This window comes from Mus pahari, chromosome 5 (genome assembly GCF_900095145.1).
Source record: "Mus pahari chromosome 5, PAHARI_EIJ_v1.1, whole genome shotgun sequence".
Taxonomy (NCBI): Eukaryota; Metazoa; Chordata; class Mammalia; order Rodentia; family Muridae; genus Mus; species Mus pahari.
The window spans coordinates 53327383-53343933 of record NC_034594.1 but is presented as its reverse complement, the minus strand read 5'-3'; the positions used below and the strand labels follow the sequence as shown (position 1 = coordinate 53343933).

The 16551-nt window shown below is 52.1% G+C and overlaps 1 protein-coding gene across 1 annotated transcript in view; it reads right to left on the bottom strand.

Annotated features, from left to right (window-relative positions):
* The window catches only part of Wnt6 (Wnt family member 6), a 13336-nt gene extending 5319 nt beyond the window's left edge, over positions 1-8017 (bottom strand). Inside the window, exon 1 of the mRNA XM_021198468.2 lies at positions 7934-8017. Within this exon, the coding sequence (XP_021054127.1) occupies positions 7934-8010 (77 nt within the window). The 5' untranslated portion in view covers positions 8011-8017. The remainder of the gene's footprint in view (positions 1-7933) is intronic.
* Positions 8018-16551: the final 8534 nt, after the last annotated feature.

The window sequence follows — 16551 nt, the reverse complement described above, 5'->3', positions numbered from 1 at the left end:
GATATTTTCTCTTTTTTGGATGAAGTATCTTTTATTAAAGAGGTTTTAAACATAAATTTAAGTTTTAAAATATTTACCATTTATAATCTTTTCATTTCTTTGCGCAGCTCAAGAATTCTTCTTCTTCTTCTTCTTCTTCTTCTTCTTCTTCTTCTTCTTCTTCTTCTTCTTCTTCTTCTTCTTCTTCTTCTCCTCCACCTTCCTCCTCCTCTTCATCTTCCTCCTCTTTCTTTTCCTCTTCCTCCTCCTCTTCCTCCTTCATCTCCCCTGGAAACTCTCTGTGTACCTAATTCATATCCACGCAATGTTTATTCTGTAAATTTGCATACCATGAATTCTACATTATAGATAAATACAGATATGTAATAACAATGATTACTTAACATGTTTCTGAATGAATGAATCTCAAGGCCTCCCCTTGTGTCCAGGTCCCATTGGCCTGGTATCATTTCCTGACTCCTAGTGTCATATCCTCAAACCTTCCCCCCTCCCCACCCTGCTGAGATGAGAGGAGCCAGGCAGGCCTCTCTGCAGTCACTCAGTGTCCCTTCTACCACCAACAGGCTTTAGCTCCTCCTGCTGTGAGGGTTTCTGAAAATTCTCCTTCCCCATCTCCTACTGCTAAATTCCCAGCTCCACCCCCATCCCATCCCTGCCCTCTGCACACTCCCTACTTTCCCAAGGTTGACTGGATTTATCTTCCCAAGGTCACTATGTCCCACCCCACCCCCTCCCCTAGCAAAGCAAGAAAGAGTTTGGGGCATACAAGGGAGAACTGCAAAACCCTCTTGACCTTGTCTACTTCCTAGGGGTTAGAGATAGGAAAGGAATCATGGGGATATGCAGGGCAGGGCCCCCAGGAGGTGGGGCTGGCCCTTCACAGGGTTAAGGGGCTGGCTGACTTCCTGGGAAATTGCCCTGTTGACCAGCTGGTCAGGAGGAGGGCTGGGCAGAGATAACACTAGAATCCCAAGGGGCCAGCTTGTTCCTTCCCCCTGTCCTCACTCCCACCCTAAACACATGGAAAATAAAGAAAAGACATGACAGGGGCTTTGAGTAAACTACCCAGCCCTACCTCTGACCCTGGGTTTGTCAGTTCTGGGTGGGCTGAGCCATTCCAAACCAGTCAGTTTCCTCTCCAGGCTTCAGGAAAAAAAGAGATGAGTTGATGCAAGTGTTCCCCTCCAAGTGGTAAGATCTGACTTCACTTCTAGAACAACTCCCCACTCCACTCTCCTCTCCCATGCCCTCTCTTTTACTTTGCTTCCTGCCCTTTTGTTTCCTTATATAATGAGCTCTGCTTTGGGGGGAGTCTGGATTAGTGTTGACCTGGGGTCAGTCCAGAGAAGACGTACACTTTTAGGGCAATTTGTCTAATTTGTATTTTTAAAGCCTAGAATATGTGATGGTTGGGAATAGATATACTACGTAGGCTGTGGGATATAATCATGTTGAACTTCTGGGCACAGAAAACATGGCTAGCCCTAAAAGAACTCAGTATACAGACAGGAAGGGACAGGCCTACCAGGCTATTCTAACTGTTGTGACTCACACTGAGAATTTTCTCTCAAGGACTATGGCAGATGGGTCAATGGTCCATTAAGATGGCATCAGAGGCCAGACAGTTCCTACTGGCAATGTGTATAGACCTGAGCCCCAGAGACTCCAAGATTCTGGCTCAGTTATTCTTCTACCTTTGGGTTTGGAGAGCAGAAGAAAATGTCAGAGAATAGCTGGTTCACCAGAGCCACCTCACGGTCACACAGGTGAGCCACGTACGTGAAGCTGATGGCGCCTTGCTGGAGAGATCCCTCCTTGCAAAGCAAGTTGGGTAATTTTAAAATCTAAGTAGAGCCCAGTGTAGTTGTATCCAGCTTTCACCCCAACCCTTGGATGCCAGAAGCAGGTCATGGGCTATATAGAAAGTTTTAGGCCAGCCAGGCCTATAAGGTAAGACCAGGTCTCAACGACAAACACCCACCAACAGGGGCTGAGTTGGTGGCACACATCTGTAATTGCAACTACTCAAGAAGCTGAGGTAGGAGGATTGCAAACTCAAAGACTGTCTGGGAAACTTAAGACCCTATCTCAAAATTAAAAAGTTCAGTCATAGGATGCTTGCCTCGAACGCTTGAGGCTGTGGGCTCAAATCAAATGATAAAGCCCAAAGCAGGGCTAGAAGGAAATGGCTGCCTGAGTCATGGGAAGACCCCAGGTGGCCTCTCACAGTGTGTTCCACACAGCGGTGCATCCCTGCTGTCAGGCCTTTGACTCTATCTCTGGCCACACCTCTACATTTCTAGACTCAAGGCCACTTCCTCTGCAACTGTAAGTCATCAAGACATTCTCAACCAGCATCTCTCCCCTTGCCCTCACTTGTCCTCAGGAGCACCAGGAGCACCAGCCTGGCCCCAGCAGTATCCTTCAGTTGTCACCCATTTGAGTGTGCCCTGCCACCATGATTCCTTGTCACCTCCACAATTAGGTAGAAGTCTCATTAAGGACAGGAATCTCACAAATGGGCATCATGTCATCATCGGTGGAGCACTCTCAGGGTTTCAGGGATGCAGGCTTGGGATGGATCTGGGGTCTGCCATTTGCTTGTGTAATACGGAGTGAGCCCCTAGCAGGTAAAACACACTTAATACTTACTTGTTGGGTGGAAGATAAAAGTTAAACTGCAGTTCCTCAATGGGAAGATGGAAATCATAATACCCTCCCTCCACATGTAACGGCCTCTGCAGAGAGTGGATCCTAGCAAGTGCTTGTACTCCCAGGCCTGCTCATGCAGGTCTAACAGTAAGGATGTCCGTGGTATGTGTGGAGTCCCAAGAATGTTCTTTCTCCAATATTCTTGTCTTTTCTGCCCAGTCCGGATCTAGGTCTCCCTCTCAACTCAGCCTACCGAGGGACCAGAGCACCCTCTAGGACCCTCACCTTGTCCAAGTAAGGGGACCACCCACCACGTGAGTGCTTCTTCACTGCCTTGGAAAACCTCACAGCAAGCATGCCTGCCTCTCTCTCCCGGCCCCAACTCCTTACACACCCCCACCCCCAAGACACTTCAATTGACCCCACCTCCTAGAAGCCAGCAGAGGGAGCTCTGAGCCCTGGGGCTGTGGGTGGGGGTGTGTGGGGTTGGGGGAGGTGGATGGTGGAAAGGGGGCAGAAAAATGTTGCCTGACGGCTGCTGAGGCTGCTGGGCCTGTGCCCGCCCGCCCGTCCTGTCCTGCTCAGTCTAACTCCTAACTCGGTAATTACTGCTCCCCTCCCCCAGGCCCTACCCCAGTCCCAAACCACCACATCAAAGCCAGTGATGCCCCAGCTCCATTAACCCCTGCCTCACCACTGCCCACCTGTGGCCCCCATTCCCCTTCCCCACACAGGAGAGATTTGGTTCCCTGTGTCTTCCCTTTCACTTCTGTCTCCATTGTTTTTTTTTTCCCCCAAGAGGCAGGGATTTCCCTCCCCAGACAGACTTCACTGGGCAAAAGGGTTTCCCACTGGCCAAAGCTCTGAGAACAATGCTGTCTACTGGACACCTGGTGGGCAGTTGCCCTACCTTTTGCTCTCGCATGTAGAATGGAGAGCAACCGTCTGATGGAGAGCAATAGGACCTGTGCAGGCCCTGGCCCTCATCCAGATAGATTCCTACTCTCACCACACACTGAAAAGGAGCAGGACCCAGCCCCACTGCCTCCCAACAGGCATACTTAGCGCTGGGCAAGTCCCCCTCCTGTCCCTGGACCTTCTACACTCACCAGTGACCATAACAGACTAGGTTATGTCTCAGTCCTTTCCAGATCAAATTCTAGATTAAACCGAGACCTCAGAGCTCATAGAACCAGCCAAAGATGCCTCCCCTGTCCACAGTTCTCATCACACGCTCCCAGCTGACCAGGAAAGAAATATTGGGCTAGGGGGCGCTCTCACCAGTCTACAGAGAGTGGGCATCTGGTTCCCAAGACCTCCTGCTGGCTGGCCTGGACTGGCTGCTGCCCTGCCCCATTCCCTCCACAGCTGTACTTCCCCATCAAAGTACACATTCTGGAATCCCCCTTGCTGGGCCCTGGTGATGGGGCCTCCCTCTGACCTCCAGCCACCAACTCCTGGCTTCAGATGAGAATGGGGCAGGAGGGAGCCTCACCCCCCAGGAAATGTCACAGTGCCAGGACTCTGGTGGGCCCAGGGCATGCTCTGGCCGGGATCAAGCCAGCCTCCTTTTGCCCCTGCCCTTTTCTGCTCACAGCCTCATTGTCTCTCTGAAGGGGAAGCTGCCAAGGCTGAGGCCTGGGAAGGGATTGGATAGCTACCCCACCCCCAAACCATCCCTACTCTGGAGCTTGATGAGAGCCAGCATCAGCATTGACCAGGAAGGGTCAGGAGCCCCAGATCAAGACAGGGTGGCCTAGTGACCAGGACCAGTGTGAGCACACAGAGGTAAGGCAGAGGGTAACTAGAAAACCTTCAGGAAGAAGTCTGGTCCCTTTCCTGTCTCTCCGTGGGGTCAGCAGTGAGGCTGTCCTTAACCTTTAGCTCTGGCCTCTTTTCCATAAGGAGGGAGACAAAGTGGGATGACTAGGGGCAGATTGGACGGCTTCTTCCTAGTGGACAGGGACTCAGGGTGGGGGTGGGGGGTGCAGATATGTTTCTTTCACAGAAAAGATAAAACAGCGAGAGGAAAGAGGAAGAGAGAAGGACGATGATCTATTTGGCTTTTCTAGGAGACTGTGTCATTTTCTAGATCCACTGATTGAAGGTATAAAGATGGACCAGAAGTGGAGTGGGGAGCAGGGAGCAGAGGAGGAGGGTGACCTGGTGACCTGGGAGCCAGAGTCTCTTTCCTGCTTCGTTCTCTGGACAGGATTCTTGCATAGGTTGGACAGCCTGGAGGCAGGGGCTGAACAAGATGACCTCAAGTGGGCCTGGCCAGTGTCCTGGAATCTTGGATTCTGTGATTCACAAAGATATGGTTACATTGGAGAAATACACAGAGGCTGGCGGCAGAGTTTAGAAGGCATGCATTTGTTACATAGCAAGACCCTGTCTCAAAACTAAACAAGAAAAATTAAAAATAGAAATCCTGCATTGCACTGGGAGGAGGTGGAGTGGGAAAGAAAGGTGAAAAAAAAAAAAAAAAAAACTTCTTTGGAACCAGCAGCCTGGTCCCTGAGCTAATCCAAGGCCTGGGCCACCCTCCAGGACCCTCTTTTAGTGACCTGGACAGTCAAGTCACTCAGAGGCCCTGGAGTCCTCTTAGCCCCTATCCTGACCACAACTAGATTGTGGAAATGGCTGCCATAGATCGCACTGCTTTGCTGACCACCCATGGAGTTTCTGGCCTGGCCATCATCCTCTGAGAAGGAAGGGGAAGAGGGCGGGCAGCAAAGCAGGGCCTGGACACCAGTCCTAAGGAACCCAGCTCTAAAGGGGGAGGAGGTAGGGTAGAAAAATGTCAAGAACCTCAAGCTAACCATCCAACAAGATCTCCCCATCAGCCCATGCCTGGACGCCTATGTCAGGACAGCACCAGCAGAGAGGCAGAGACCACGTGAAAGTCAGCCAGGGCTCAGACCAAAGGAGTTAAGTGTCAGAAATAGACAGAGAGGGGCCGAGGCAGGTGGGAGGGGCAGGTTCTCTCTGAGACACATCTGAGAGAAGCATCGGCTGGTCACCTTATCACCCTGGCCTCTCACTCTTCACTGCAGCTGTGGTCATGAAGGCCCCTGTGTTCTCCTACACCTGCCCTCCTCACCTCCTCCCCCACTCCCAGTGGAAGCCTCAGGGTCAGTCTCCAGAGGGCCCAGGCCCCTCTGCCGTTGGCTTGGCTCCCACCCAGCAGTCCCTTCCTGAACAAAGGGAGGCTCACAGATACAAACCCGGAAAGCAACACTCCATAAACCTGTGACCAGCACCTAGACTAACTGGGGCTTCTAGGGCTCTCCAGACAAAGGCTCTGCCTTCCAGGAACAGGGCAAAGACATTCCTGAGGAGACCATTGTCAGTAAAGTGCAGTAACTGCAGAGTTGCCCAATGCTCCTAGCCTAATGGGAGCCTCCAGGACAGTGAGGGGAGGCGAGAATGACAGCTTCCTGGAGGAAGTGGGATTTTTAATTGTAAGAAAGAACAATGTAGGCCAATGGGGAAAGAAGAACGAGATAGAAAGGATAGCACTGTCCTACATATTGAAAAGGGGCAAACTTATGAAAGGTGTGTAAGCAGGAGGAGAGAGACATAGAGAGAGAAACATACACACACACACACACAGAGGGAGAGACAGAGAGAGAGACACACACAGAGAGAGACAAAGAGAGACAGAGAGAGAGAGAGAGAGAGTGCGCTCTCGGCCAAGCATTACTTTTTTTATTTTTTAATTTTTTTTTTACTCTTTATTTTGAATTTAAAGTAACCCCACTTTTCATCCCGAGGAGACCTGGGAGATGAGAGGCTGGATTGGGAAGAGGGCTCCTAATGTCAGATCATTTTATAGATCTTCCCTCACAGCCCTCCCTGCAAGCCTGCCAGATAAGGAGATTGTTCTTTAAAAACTGAGAGTTTGTAGGTAAGGTGGGAAAAGGATTCACCCAAGACCACAGATTTAAAGCTGGGATTAGTCAAAACTGCTAAATACTGCGTTGCAGCTAAACCAAGAACTCAAGGCGCATGTTTCTTAGCCCGAACCTGGATCTTGTATTAGCCCTCTCACTGACACCCACGAGGATGTCTTTCCCGCGTCGCGGAAGGATAGCGGCCAGCAGCTTCCTGTGTGGGCATAGTACTCAATCTCTGTTGAAGAGAGGGATGGGCCTGCCCCACCCCTGGGTCCAAAGCCGTGAAGGCGGGTGAGAGGGCTGAGAGGGTAGAAATTCAGCCAATGGCGGGGCGACATGCAAATGTAGAAGTCCTTGCTTTCTTAGGGTTGGCTAATCTATCAGCACTCTTTCCCAAATCCCTCCCCCTCTCTGAACACTGAACTATTCCGGGCGGGTGTTTGTGACTCTAAAAAACTAAGAGGAAAAAAGTCTTGAAGATTTGGATCTGAGTTGTCCTGGCGCCCCCAACTCCCGCTGCCCCTCCTCTGTCCTTCCCCTCAAGGCTCAAAGCTTTGGAAACCCTCGAAATCTAGGTGTCTGCTCTGGCTAAATCCAATCCCAGAGTTCGGATGTGAGAATTTATCCCATCCCTCCGCTGGCCAGGCTCCTACTGGCTTCACCAGATCGCTCTCAGAGTTCTTACACCTCCTCCGCTACACATTAAAATAAAATAAAATAAAATAAACAACCTTACTTCCCTGTTCTGGAAGGGAGGGCCTCTCGGATCCCCCCCCCCGTTTTTCTTACTCGCTAGGGGGAAAGCCGAGAAGTCAGAGTCCTGACTCAGTTTCCCCGTTTGCATTCCCTATCCCTGTACTACTGCCGATGCTGAAGGAGCCAGCAATGGTGAGGTGGTAGGCAATGAGGGGCGGGCAAGAGGCAGCTGTTTGACTCTGTCTTACAGCTTTCCACCTTGTTCCTGTCTGTTCTCCAAATCTAGCTCCAGGGCCCTTCTCGCTCCCTCCACTCCTCACTCCTTCCTCACCCAATCTTTCACTATGGATTTCATAATGTCCAACAGCTTTTCCCTACCTATCTGCCAACTCCTTGATGATGCGAATTGGACACATTTCTTTGGGGGAAGGAAGACTGACTACACGGGAAGAAAACACAAGTATCCAGAGGTACCGAACGTCAAAGTGGCACTTCAGAAGTGCTCGGGCAGAGACCCGAAAGGAACTGTCTGCGAGGGTCCCGGTGCCACCTCCCGGTAGCTGGGATCCTGGAGCGGGTAGAGCCTGAAGGCAACAGGATAGCTGTGCCAAGTCTTAAGACTGGCTCTGGGTCCCCACCCTCTGGTGTTTGGAGCTGCGCGGGAGACAGTCCCACTCAGCACTCACCACCACAGTCCACCGACGTGCGCCGGGCACAAGAGCAGCAGCAGCAGTCCGAGGCCGGAGGGCACCGGCGGCAGCATCCTGAGAGCTCTACCGCAGTTTGGCCCGGGCGGCGGCGGGGGTGGGGGGGTGGGGAGTGAAGCTGCGGGGTGAGCCGGGGCGCGCGGGCACCGGGCTTCAGGGCAAACGCGGCGACCGAGGCGGCGGCCGGGAGACTAGGGCTCCGGCGGCGGTAGCGGCGGGGGGGCCCATCCCGGGCGAGGAGGGCGCGGCGGAGGCGGAGAGCGGACCCAGCAGCCAGCGCCTGTGTCTCCTGCGGAGCTCGCTGGAGAGAAGAAATCAGAGCCGGGGGCGGGGGTGGGAGGGGAGAGGGGCCGGAGCGTGGGCGGGGGAGGGGGACAGGGGGGCCACGGGGGTGGCAGTTGCGACAGTCAGGCGGCGGGACTCTTGGGAGGGAGCCGTGCGCCCCGGGGCGGCGGGCGCGGAGCGCAGCGGAGGGCGGGTGTTGGGGCGGGGCCGCGCGCTCATGGGTGCGGGTCCCGCCCGCCTGCCCCTCTCCCAGCCTCTGCGGGGTTGTCCCCTGCCATCCCTGAACCTGGGGCATGGAGGGAAGGGATGAATAGTCAAGAAGGGTAAGGGGGAAGGGAGGAAGAAGAACTGGGGAAGGGGGACTGGCTGGGAGACGTTTGACAGGTTTGTTGACTGTAAAGAGAGAAAACTTCCCAGGAATGAGGGAGTTTGGGGGGGGAGGGAAGAGTACGTAGGGATATACAGATGGGGGCCAGGGAGGAAGTCGGCCGGGGGCGCAGGATGCTCGGTAGAAGGCTGTCCAACAGGATCGCCAGTCCAACGAACTTAGGAGGAGTTACCAACTCCCGCGTCTTTTGCCCCTTCTTCACCCCCTATCCCAGCAAGGGAATGAGCCCGAGGCCTGGGTTCTCGCTCCCTAGCCTTGCGGCCGCAGCCAGTCAGTATCGGGGGCGGACAGTGTGGGGGAGATAAGACAGCAAGTGGAACCTCTCCAGGGCCTGCGCTCCAGGATTCACTACTCATAAACGTGGCGGAGGGCCGAGGTTGCTGACTTCCAAGAGAAGAGGGGTCAGCGCTGGTTGTGCTTGGGTCTCACTTGTCCGCGGGTCCCTGGAGCCTTAAGTTCCTCCCCCAACTTGGCCTGGGCAGAAGGGGTGGGAGAGCCAGCTGCAGGTGAGATGGCGTTTATCTGATTCTCTAATGCCACAAAAATGTCTTTGATGCCCCTGACCTCCTCCCCACGGGGGGGGAGATCAAAGGCCTCGTGGGGAGGAGGGACAGCTCCATTCATCAAGCCAAGCGGCTGGCAGCGGGCGGCAGTCTCTGCTGCTCTGGCCTGGGGCAGAGGCCCCCCGACGTGCCCCAGGAGTGCAGAGGGACAGGTGGTGCGGACATTCCGAAGCAGGAGCCAATTTCCTCGCCACCGCTATCTAGAGGGCCCATCAACCTTAAACAGGGAACCTTAAGCCCACGTGGCAGAAATTTCACACCAGAGGGGAAAGTTCCTTGTCGTTTGGGGTGGGGAGGAATTTAGAAGTGGAAACGGAGAACAGTGCCAAGATAGACAAACACCGCTGGTGAGCAAAGAGGAGGACCGGTCCCCGAGTCGTCCAGAGAGTGGGGCAAATGGGCAAAGATGAGACTGGGGGTCCAGAAAGAAGGCAGGGAATGCCTACAGCAGGAGGGGGAGCAGATCTGAGGAAAAAGATGAATGGCAGGGAGAAGGGATGGAGAAACCGGAGCCTGGACACACACAAAAAAATAAGGCCTTGGGTTTTCTGGGAGTCCCAATGAAGGTTCTGGGTGTCAAAGGTGTACCAGTGCAGTCCTTGTCCCGAATAAGGAGATTTGCAGAGTGTGGGGCCTTCTGGGGAAGAAAAGGAGCAGAGAGGAGACAGCGCTCAGCCAGACACTGGACCAACCTACCTTTCTTCCATTCTAAAGCACTGCACCGCTCCAGCACATAGCAATTTTGTACGCAGCCTTTTGTACCAGTGCCAAGCACTGTGGACACCACCACACCCGTGGGCATAGCTCATTCAAAGATATACCAGGCCGAGTGGATACTGAGGCTAGGGTTGGTGCCAACCTGGCAGCTATTAAGGTCCCCGGAGGCTGCAGGTGGGCCCATGAGCAGCTCCCTGGGATCCGGTGTCTTAGTTCCAAGCCCCTTACTCAGCCTGCTACTGTTATTGCAGATTATGAAATGCTCTCCCTGTCCCGCATTCTTCTCTGAAGCAAGAATTTTAATGTATTTGTCTTTGTCATCAGGGGACCTGGGCTCTGGGATAGCCCTGAGAAGGGAGCGCCCCAAATCTACTCTTTGCTGCTTCCAGACCCCAGGCTTTCTTGGTTCTCCAACCTCCCCCCACCCCACCCCACCCCACCCCACCCCCGTGTCCCGCAATACGACGGATCTGGGTAATTCTCTCTTATGCTTTCCCTAGAGCTGTTTACATCCTTACCGTGGGTTCCCGTGTCCTATCCCTGCCCCCTCGCTCCCCCCCCCCAGACACCGTCTCTCTGTGGGGTGGATAAAAATGATGTTATTGAAACAACAGAATTGGGAGCAGTGGCAGGGAGCAGGGATCAGCTCAGGAAACTGGGGCGTTTGCCAAGAAGCCTGCTCCCCCGCAGGCAGCCGTGCTGCCCCCACCCCCCACCTTTCCTCTAAACACACACAGTTGGTCCCACCCCTCCTGCAATGTGCTTCAGCCAGATCTTGCAGAATCTTTAGCCATCCCTGGACTCTCCTACCCCTCATCCATCCCCCTCCCCCAGAGTCCCACTCCAGAATCACTTGACGAACTCTGCTTACAGAGGCATCAGAACAGGGAAGGCCAGGGTAGACCTTCTGGAGCCCCTCCCTGTTCCAGAACTTTGGTTCCAAGGTATTGGCATCTGTCATCTGGGGAAACCAGGGCTCTGGGATTGCCCTGCCTTGCCCACAGGTGCTCCCCATAGGTGCTCACCATTTATGCATTATCTGAACAGAGACTGATTGAACACCTTTGTCTTTTTTTTGTTTTCCCCTCAAATCTTCAGAGACACAAGTTTGAAGGGTCTGGAAGTGTCAAGTGACTACTGTTACCTTAGTAGATTCCCCCCCCCCCCAGAGAGCAGAGCTGAAGAACTGAGACATAGAAGCAGCTATAGATATGTGTGCACACACGCACACTCAGACATACCATCAGATGCACACAGACAGATGGACAACCCCACAGAAATCACACCCTTAACTCCCTCCAACCCTCCACAATGATAGTTAATTTTCATGGGCAGATACAGAAGGGGGGAGACAGTGGCCTTGCTGGGGGTGAAATTCATGCCAACCACCATGATGGCCACACCCATGTACACACACACACACACACACACACACACACACACACACACACGCGCGCGCGCGCGCGCACACGCATGACCTCTGCATATATGTCCATATAGAGAAGCAGAAGAGGTCATGGTGGTATAGCGGTAAGCAGTGAGCTGAGACTGTGGTGGGCACTCGGAGCCTCCACCCCTTCCTCCATCACTCTACCCCTGTGAACCTGTAAATTCCACTGCTAGGCTCTGGTACAAAGACCCTGCAGGGGAGACTTGGGTGTCTGGCTGTGGGGTTGAAGAGGAAGGAGGGGCAGAGGTGGGGACTGTGGAGGGGGGGAGAGGCAGCTGGAGACAGATAACATCAGAACTGCTGCAGGCAAAAGCAGAGCGCTCTGTCTACACTGGCCTCTCTCTCTCTCTCTCTCTCTCTCTCTCTCTCTCTCTCTCTCTCTCTCTGCTTTCTTGTGTCTTCATGTCCCCCCCCCATGTACAGAGTTTGGTCTCTAAATCATTCTGTTGTGTCCCCCCCCTCCTTTCCTCAGGATGACTGAAGCTGCAGGAGCCCAGGAATTTAGGCCTGTGAACCTTCCCCTCCCAACAGCCTCCATCCTCTCCTCTTCCCCTCCCTCCTTCCCTGCATCTCTAGCAATGGGATGGAGCTCTCCTTTTCAGGAAGATGACAGACCTTGGGAATTCCTCCAAGGTCTCTGGAACCTAGGAGAACAGAGAGAGGAAAGGCCAACCCTCCAGAGAGATGGAGGGAAGAAAGGAAAAGAAAAAGAAAGAGAGAGAGAAAGGAGACACTTATTTCCTCTCCCTCTAGGCATCCGGGACAGCTTTATTCAGCTTCCACTTCCACGGCCTGCCTAGTATCCCAAGAGTGTATCAACCCCTTCACCTTACCACACCTGCTTCACAGGTTCCAGCTCCACGGAGACTCCCTCTGAGCCGCTGTCTCTCACATCAGAGCTACCTGCCTCGCCCTGCTCATCTCTATCTGGATTCTCAAGCCTCCAGTCACACCAAGGAGAGAAATAAATAACCTGCCTGGAGGAATCTTGAAATAGGGGGCAGGGGCTGAGAACTGACCCAAGGGCTGCTTCCCACCAAGCCTCGATTGGGAGGATGCCAGGGAACATAGGCTTCCTCTGAGTTCAACTTCAGTGGACCAACAGGAAGGGCTAGCCCCATGAACCTCTACAGTCATCTTGTTCCAGACTGTCTCCTGCATGGTTTTTCCCGTTTGTTTTGTGTTTTCTTGTTTTGTCCTTGTTTTTTATGATAGTAGGTTTGATGCTTGAACTCAGGGCCTCAGCCGTTCCAGGAAAGAACATTATCTCTGAGCATCTTCTCACAGTCCAACCCCTTGGTTTTTGACTGGGGGGTGGGGTGGGGTGGGGCAGAGGTGGGTGGGGGAGTGGGGCAAGGATGGGTGGGGGTGGGGGTGGGAGGCAGCCTAGTCAGAGCTCCAGAATCCAGGTCCTCTGTCAGCCTCTGTCCTGGTTGTATCACTGGGACTGGATTGTGCTGGCTTTCTCACCCTGGCGGCAGGCAGCACCTACTATGTGCTGGGCATCCAACTAGATAGGGGGGAGAAAATAGTGTCACCTATTCTCATGGATCTGGCTAATTACAGCCATTTTACAGCATCTTTTTAATTTATTTCTTGTATGTGGGTACACTGTCGCTGTCTTCAGACACACCAGAAGAGGGCATCGGATCCCACTACAGAGGGTTGGGAGCCATGTGGTTGCTGGGACTTGAACTCAGGACCTCTGGAAGAGCAGCGAGTGCTCTTAACCACTGAGCCATCTCTCCAGCCCTAATTACAGCATCCTTAAAAAGGCAGCTACAACCTTGATAGCACCTGGGGCCGGAGGAAGGTTCTAGAGGCGAGCCACTCAGAGAGTGGAGAGGTCTCTCTAAAGAGGTGTGCTCCAACTGATATCTAAGAGGATGACCAGGAGGCTCAAAGAAGGAAGGGCATTTTAAGCAGGGAGCAGCCATTGTAAAAGTCCTGCTAGGAGCATGGAATGGGGAGGGAGGGAGGGAGGGGAGGGGAGGGGTGGGGGAGAGTCACTGAACACATGGCCAAACAAAGTTGGGAGTCAGCTAGGCTCAGGGATTTGGGGTGAGCACATCAAGAAAAGCTTTCTGGGTATAGAAGTGATTTTTTTTTTTCTTACTATTTTAAAAGTAGTGAAGTGCTCGGGGCATAGTGGTGCAGGCATTTAATCCCAGCACTCAGGAGGCAGAGGCAGGCGGACCTCTGTGAGTTTGAGGCCAGCCTGGTCTAAAAATCTAGTTCCAGGACAGCCAGAGCAGTTATAAAGAGAAACCCTGTCTTGAAAAACCAAAACCAACCAAACAAACAAGCAGAGTAGGAGCTGGAGAGGTGATGACACAGCAGTTCTCTTCCAGAGGACATGGGTTCAATTTCCAGCACACGTATGGCAGCTCACAACTGTCTGTAACTCCAAGATCTGATGCGTTTACACAAACATGCATGCAGGCAAAACACCAATGCATGTGAAATAAAAATAAATACATTGAAAAAAAACAAAAAACCCACCAGTGCTGGGGTGCTACAGGTCACATTGCCAAAGGAAAGAAAAGGAGCCTGAGGAGACTCTCCATGGCTCAAGGGACCTAACACCAAAGGACACAAGACTCGGAGTTGTGTGACAGACAGTGCTTAGGAATGTGTTTAGATGACAGGCAAATTACAATAAGCTACAGATAACCCCACACCATCAACTGAATAGATCCTGCTTGGAAAATGTATTCACTATTTCTAACCCACTGAACACAGTAGCTTTGCCTGCCCCTCCCCCACGGACATGCTCACAGCCCTTATATTATCTACGTGTTTTGTAATAAAGCACTATTTCATACCACGTGTACTGTGCTGAAATGAAGAGTGGGTACAGCACACGTAGGTGGGTATTTTAGACGTGAAAGATTAAGAAAAATACCTGCAAAACACAACACGCTAAACATGGCAGGCACCACAGTGTACAGGAGGGGCCAGCTCATGTTACTCCCTGGGGGGCTATCCAGGAGCCCAAGAGGGCATCCTACTGCATATGTGTAGCCCACGATAGGAGATCTAACGGATGGTGTTTAGTGGGTGCAGAGAACTTTCATGCCCTGGTGAAGGCAAACATTGTAAGCTGGGCGAGCTGAGAGCAGCTGATAAGTAGGTACTCTACTCGCCACAGTGAAAGTGTGGGGTAGCAGCTCCGGGGTTGGGAGAAGGAGGCAGTTTGGGTCTCTAGGAGCCTGCGGAGATAGCAAAAGACTGTCTTTTTACGGAAGTTCATTTCATTGGTGTGCATGTAATGGTGCATTTATTTTATCCTCTTTTCTGTATTCATCACTTTCACTGGGGGAAAAAAATGTGTGTGTGTGTGTGTGTGTGTGTGTGTGTGTGTGCGCGTGCGCGCGTGTGTGTGTGTGTGTGTGTGTGCGCGCGCATGTGCGCATGTGTGTGTGTGTGCTCGAGAGCTTACACCACAAGTGTGTGTTGACACACAACAGTCAGATTTATTTCTATAGATAGGAAAGCCACAAAGGTAGAGAGCAGTCTCTTAACTTTCCTTGCACTACTGAGGTTTGAACACGGGGCCCTCGTACTACACCACATCCCTAACCTAGAAATAGCCCTCAGTCCTCAATATGTCCAGTCTTTTACGTTCTATCCAGTCCTTGGACCAAGTATATAAAAGCCTCATGGGACTGGCTCAGCAGGAGACGGAGCTGACCTTTAAGGAGATCTGTCTGCATTCTATAGAGCTGTGGTTCTCAACTTTCCTAATGCTATGACCCTTAAATATAGGCCAGTTCATGTTGTGGTGACTCCCAATCATAAAATTACTTTTTGCTGCTAAATATCTGAGTTTTCTAGTACTCTTAGGTAAGCCCTGTGAAAGGGTCAGTCACCCCCCAAAAGGGTCTCAACCCACAGGTGGAAGACAGTTGCTGTAGAGAAACATCGGATGGAGTTTCAAGGTTGAGGATCATATATGCCTTCTGGTTTTCCCAGAAGTCCAGAGGTGACCTCCCTCACCTCCAACATCCATTCTGCACTGGTCGGCCACAATAAAACAATGTTCCCAGCCATGGGGTGACAGGAGTAAAATAAGGGGATCAACATAGGAAACCACTGTGGAGAGATCACTCAGGCAGTAGGGCATGGCCAGCCCCAGACTTTGAAAAGATGTGTTAAGACACTCACTGTAGAAGCAGAATAAGAGGAGAGCTCAAGCAGGAGCAAGAAGCGGAGTTACAGGGCTGGCTGTCAAGACAATGTAGCTTCCACCTGGGTTTGGAGTAGAAGGGAAAGAAGAGGACAGGTGACCAGTGTCAAGGACCTAGAGTGACCTGGAGTGTCAAGAGACTCAGTGAGAGAGCAGGAGGAAGCCTTAAGGTTGTCTCAGGGTTTTAATGCCCAACAGAATGGTTGCTGCTGTCATTCATCCTGAAAGGAACACTCAATGGCGCTCAACACTGGGCAAGGTTATTTGGGGGAGTTTGGGATGTGAATTCAAGATGCTTCGAAAACATTCATGAGGTTTTGTCAGGCAAGCAGTTAGATACGCAGGCCTGGAGCAGAGGTGTGTAGGGTACAATTAGTTAAGATACATGGGCTGAGTCATTGTGGCACAGGGTACAATTACCCTAGATTCCCCAGAGGTCGGTACAGAGCTGAGGGTAGCCTTGAGGAAGAATGATCAGTAATCAGTAATGGCTAAATGAGGGGCGAGGATGCAGAGGAGACAGAGGAGGAGCTGCAGACAGGAGACAAAGAGCCTGACAGTTTCACAGAAGCCAAGATAAGGTCTGCCTCAGGAGGCAGAAAACAGACAGACCTTTGCGGGGTCAATAATAGGAATGTGTTCTAGAAAGCAGGAAGGAAAACAGAGTGAGCTAAACCCTAGGCCAACTGTGCCGATGCCCAAACACCATCCTACAACTTTCTTGCCATGAAACGGTCATCGACACTGGTTGGTTTGCCAGATACACCCCGTGCTTAACTTGGCACCCCCCTGACCCGTTCCAGTTTGGCTCTTGCTTGTCTTCCAGATTTATCTTTTTTTTTTTTTTTTTTTTTTTTTTTTTAGTACACTGTTGCTCTTTTCAGATACTCCAGAAGAGGGCATTGGATCCCTTTTAAGTTGCTCTTAAAAGGTCCACAGTGGTTAGTGTATACTCAGTGTAATCTCACTTCTCTGTCTCTCGTTCCGTTTTTTTTTTTTTTTTTT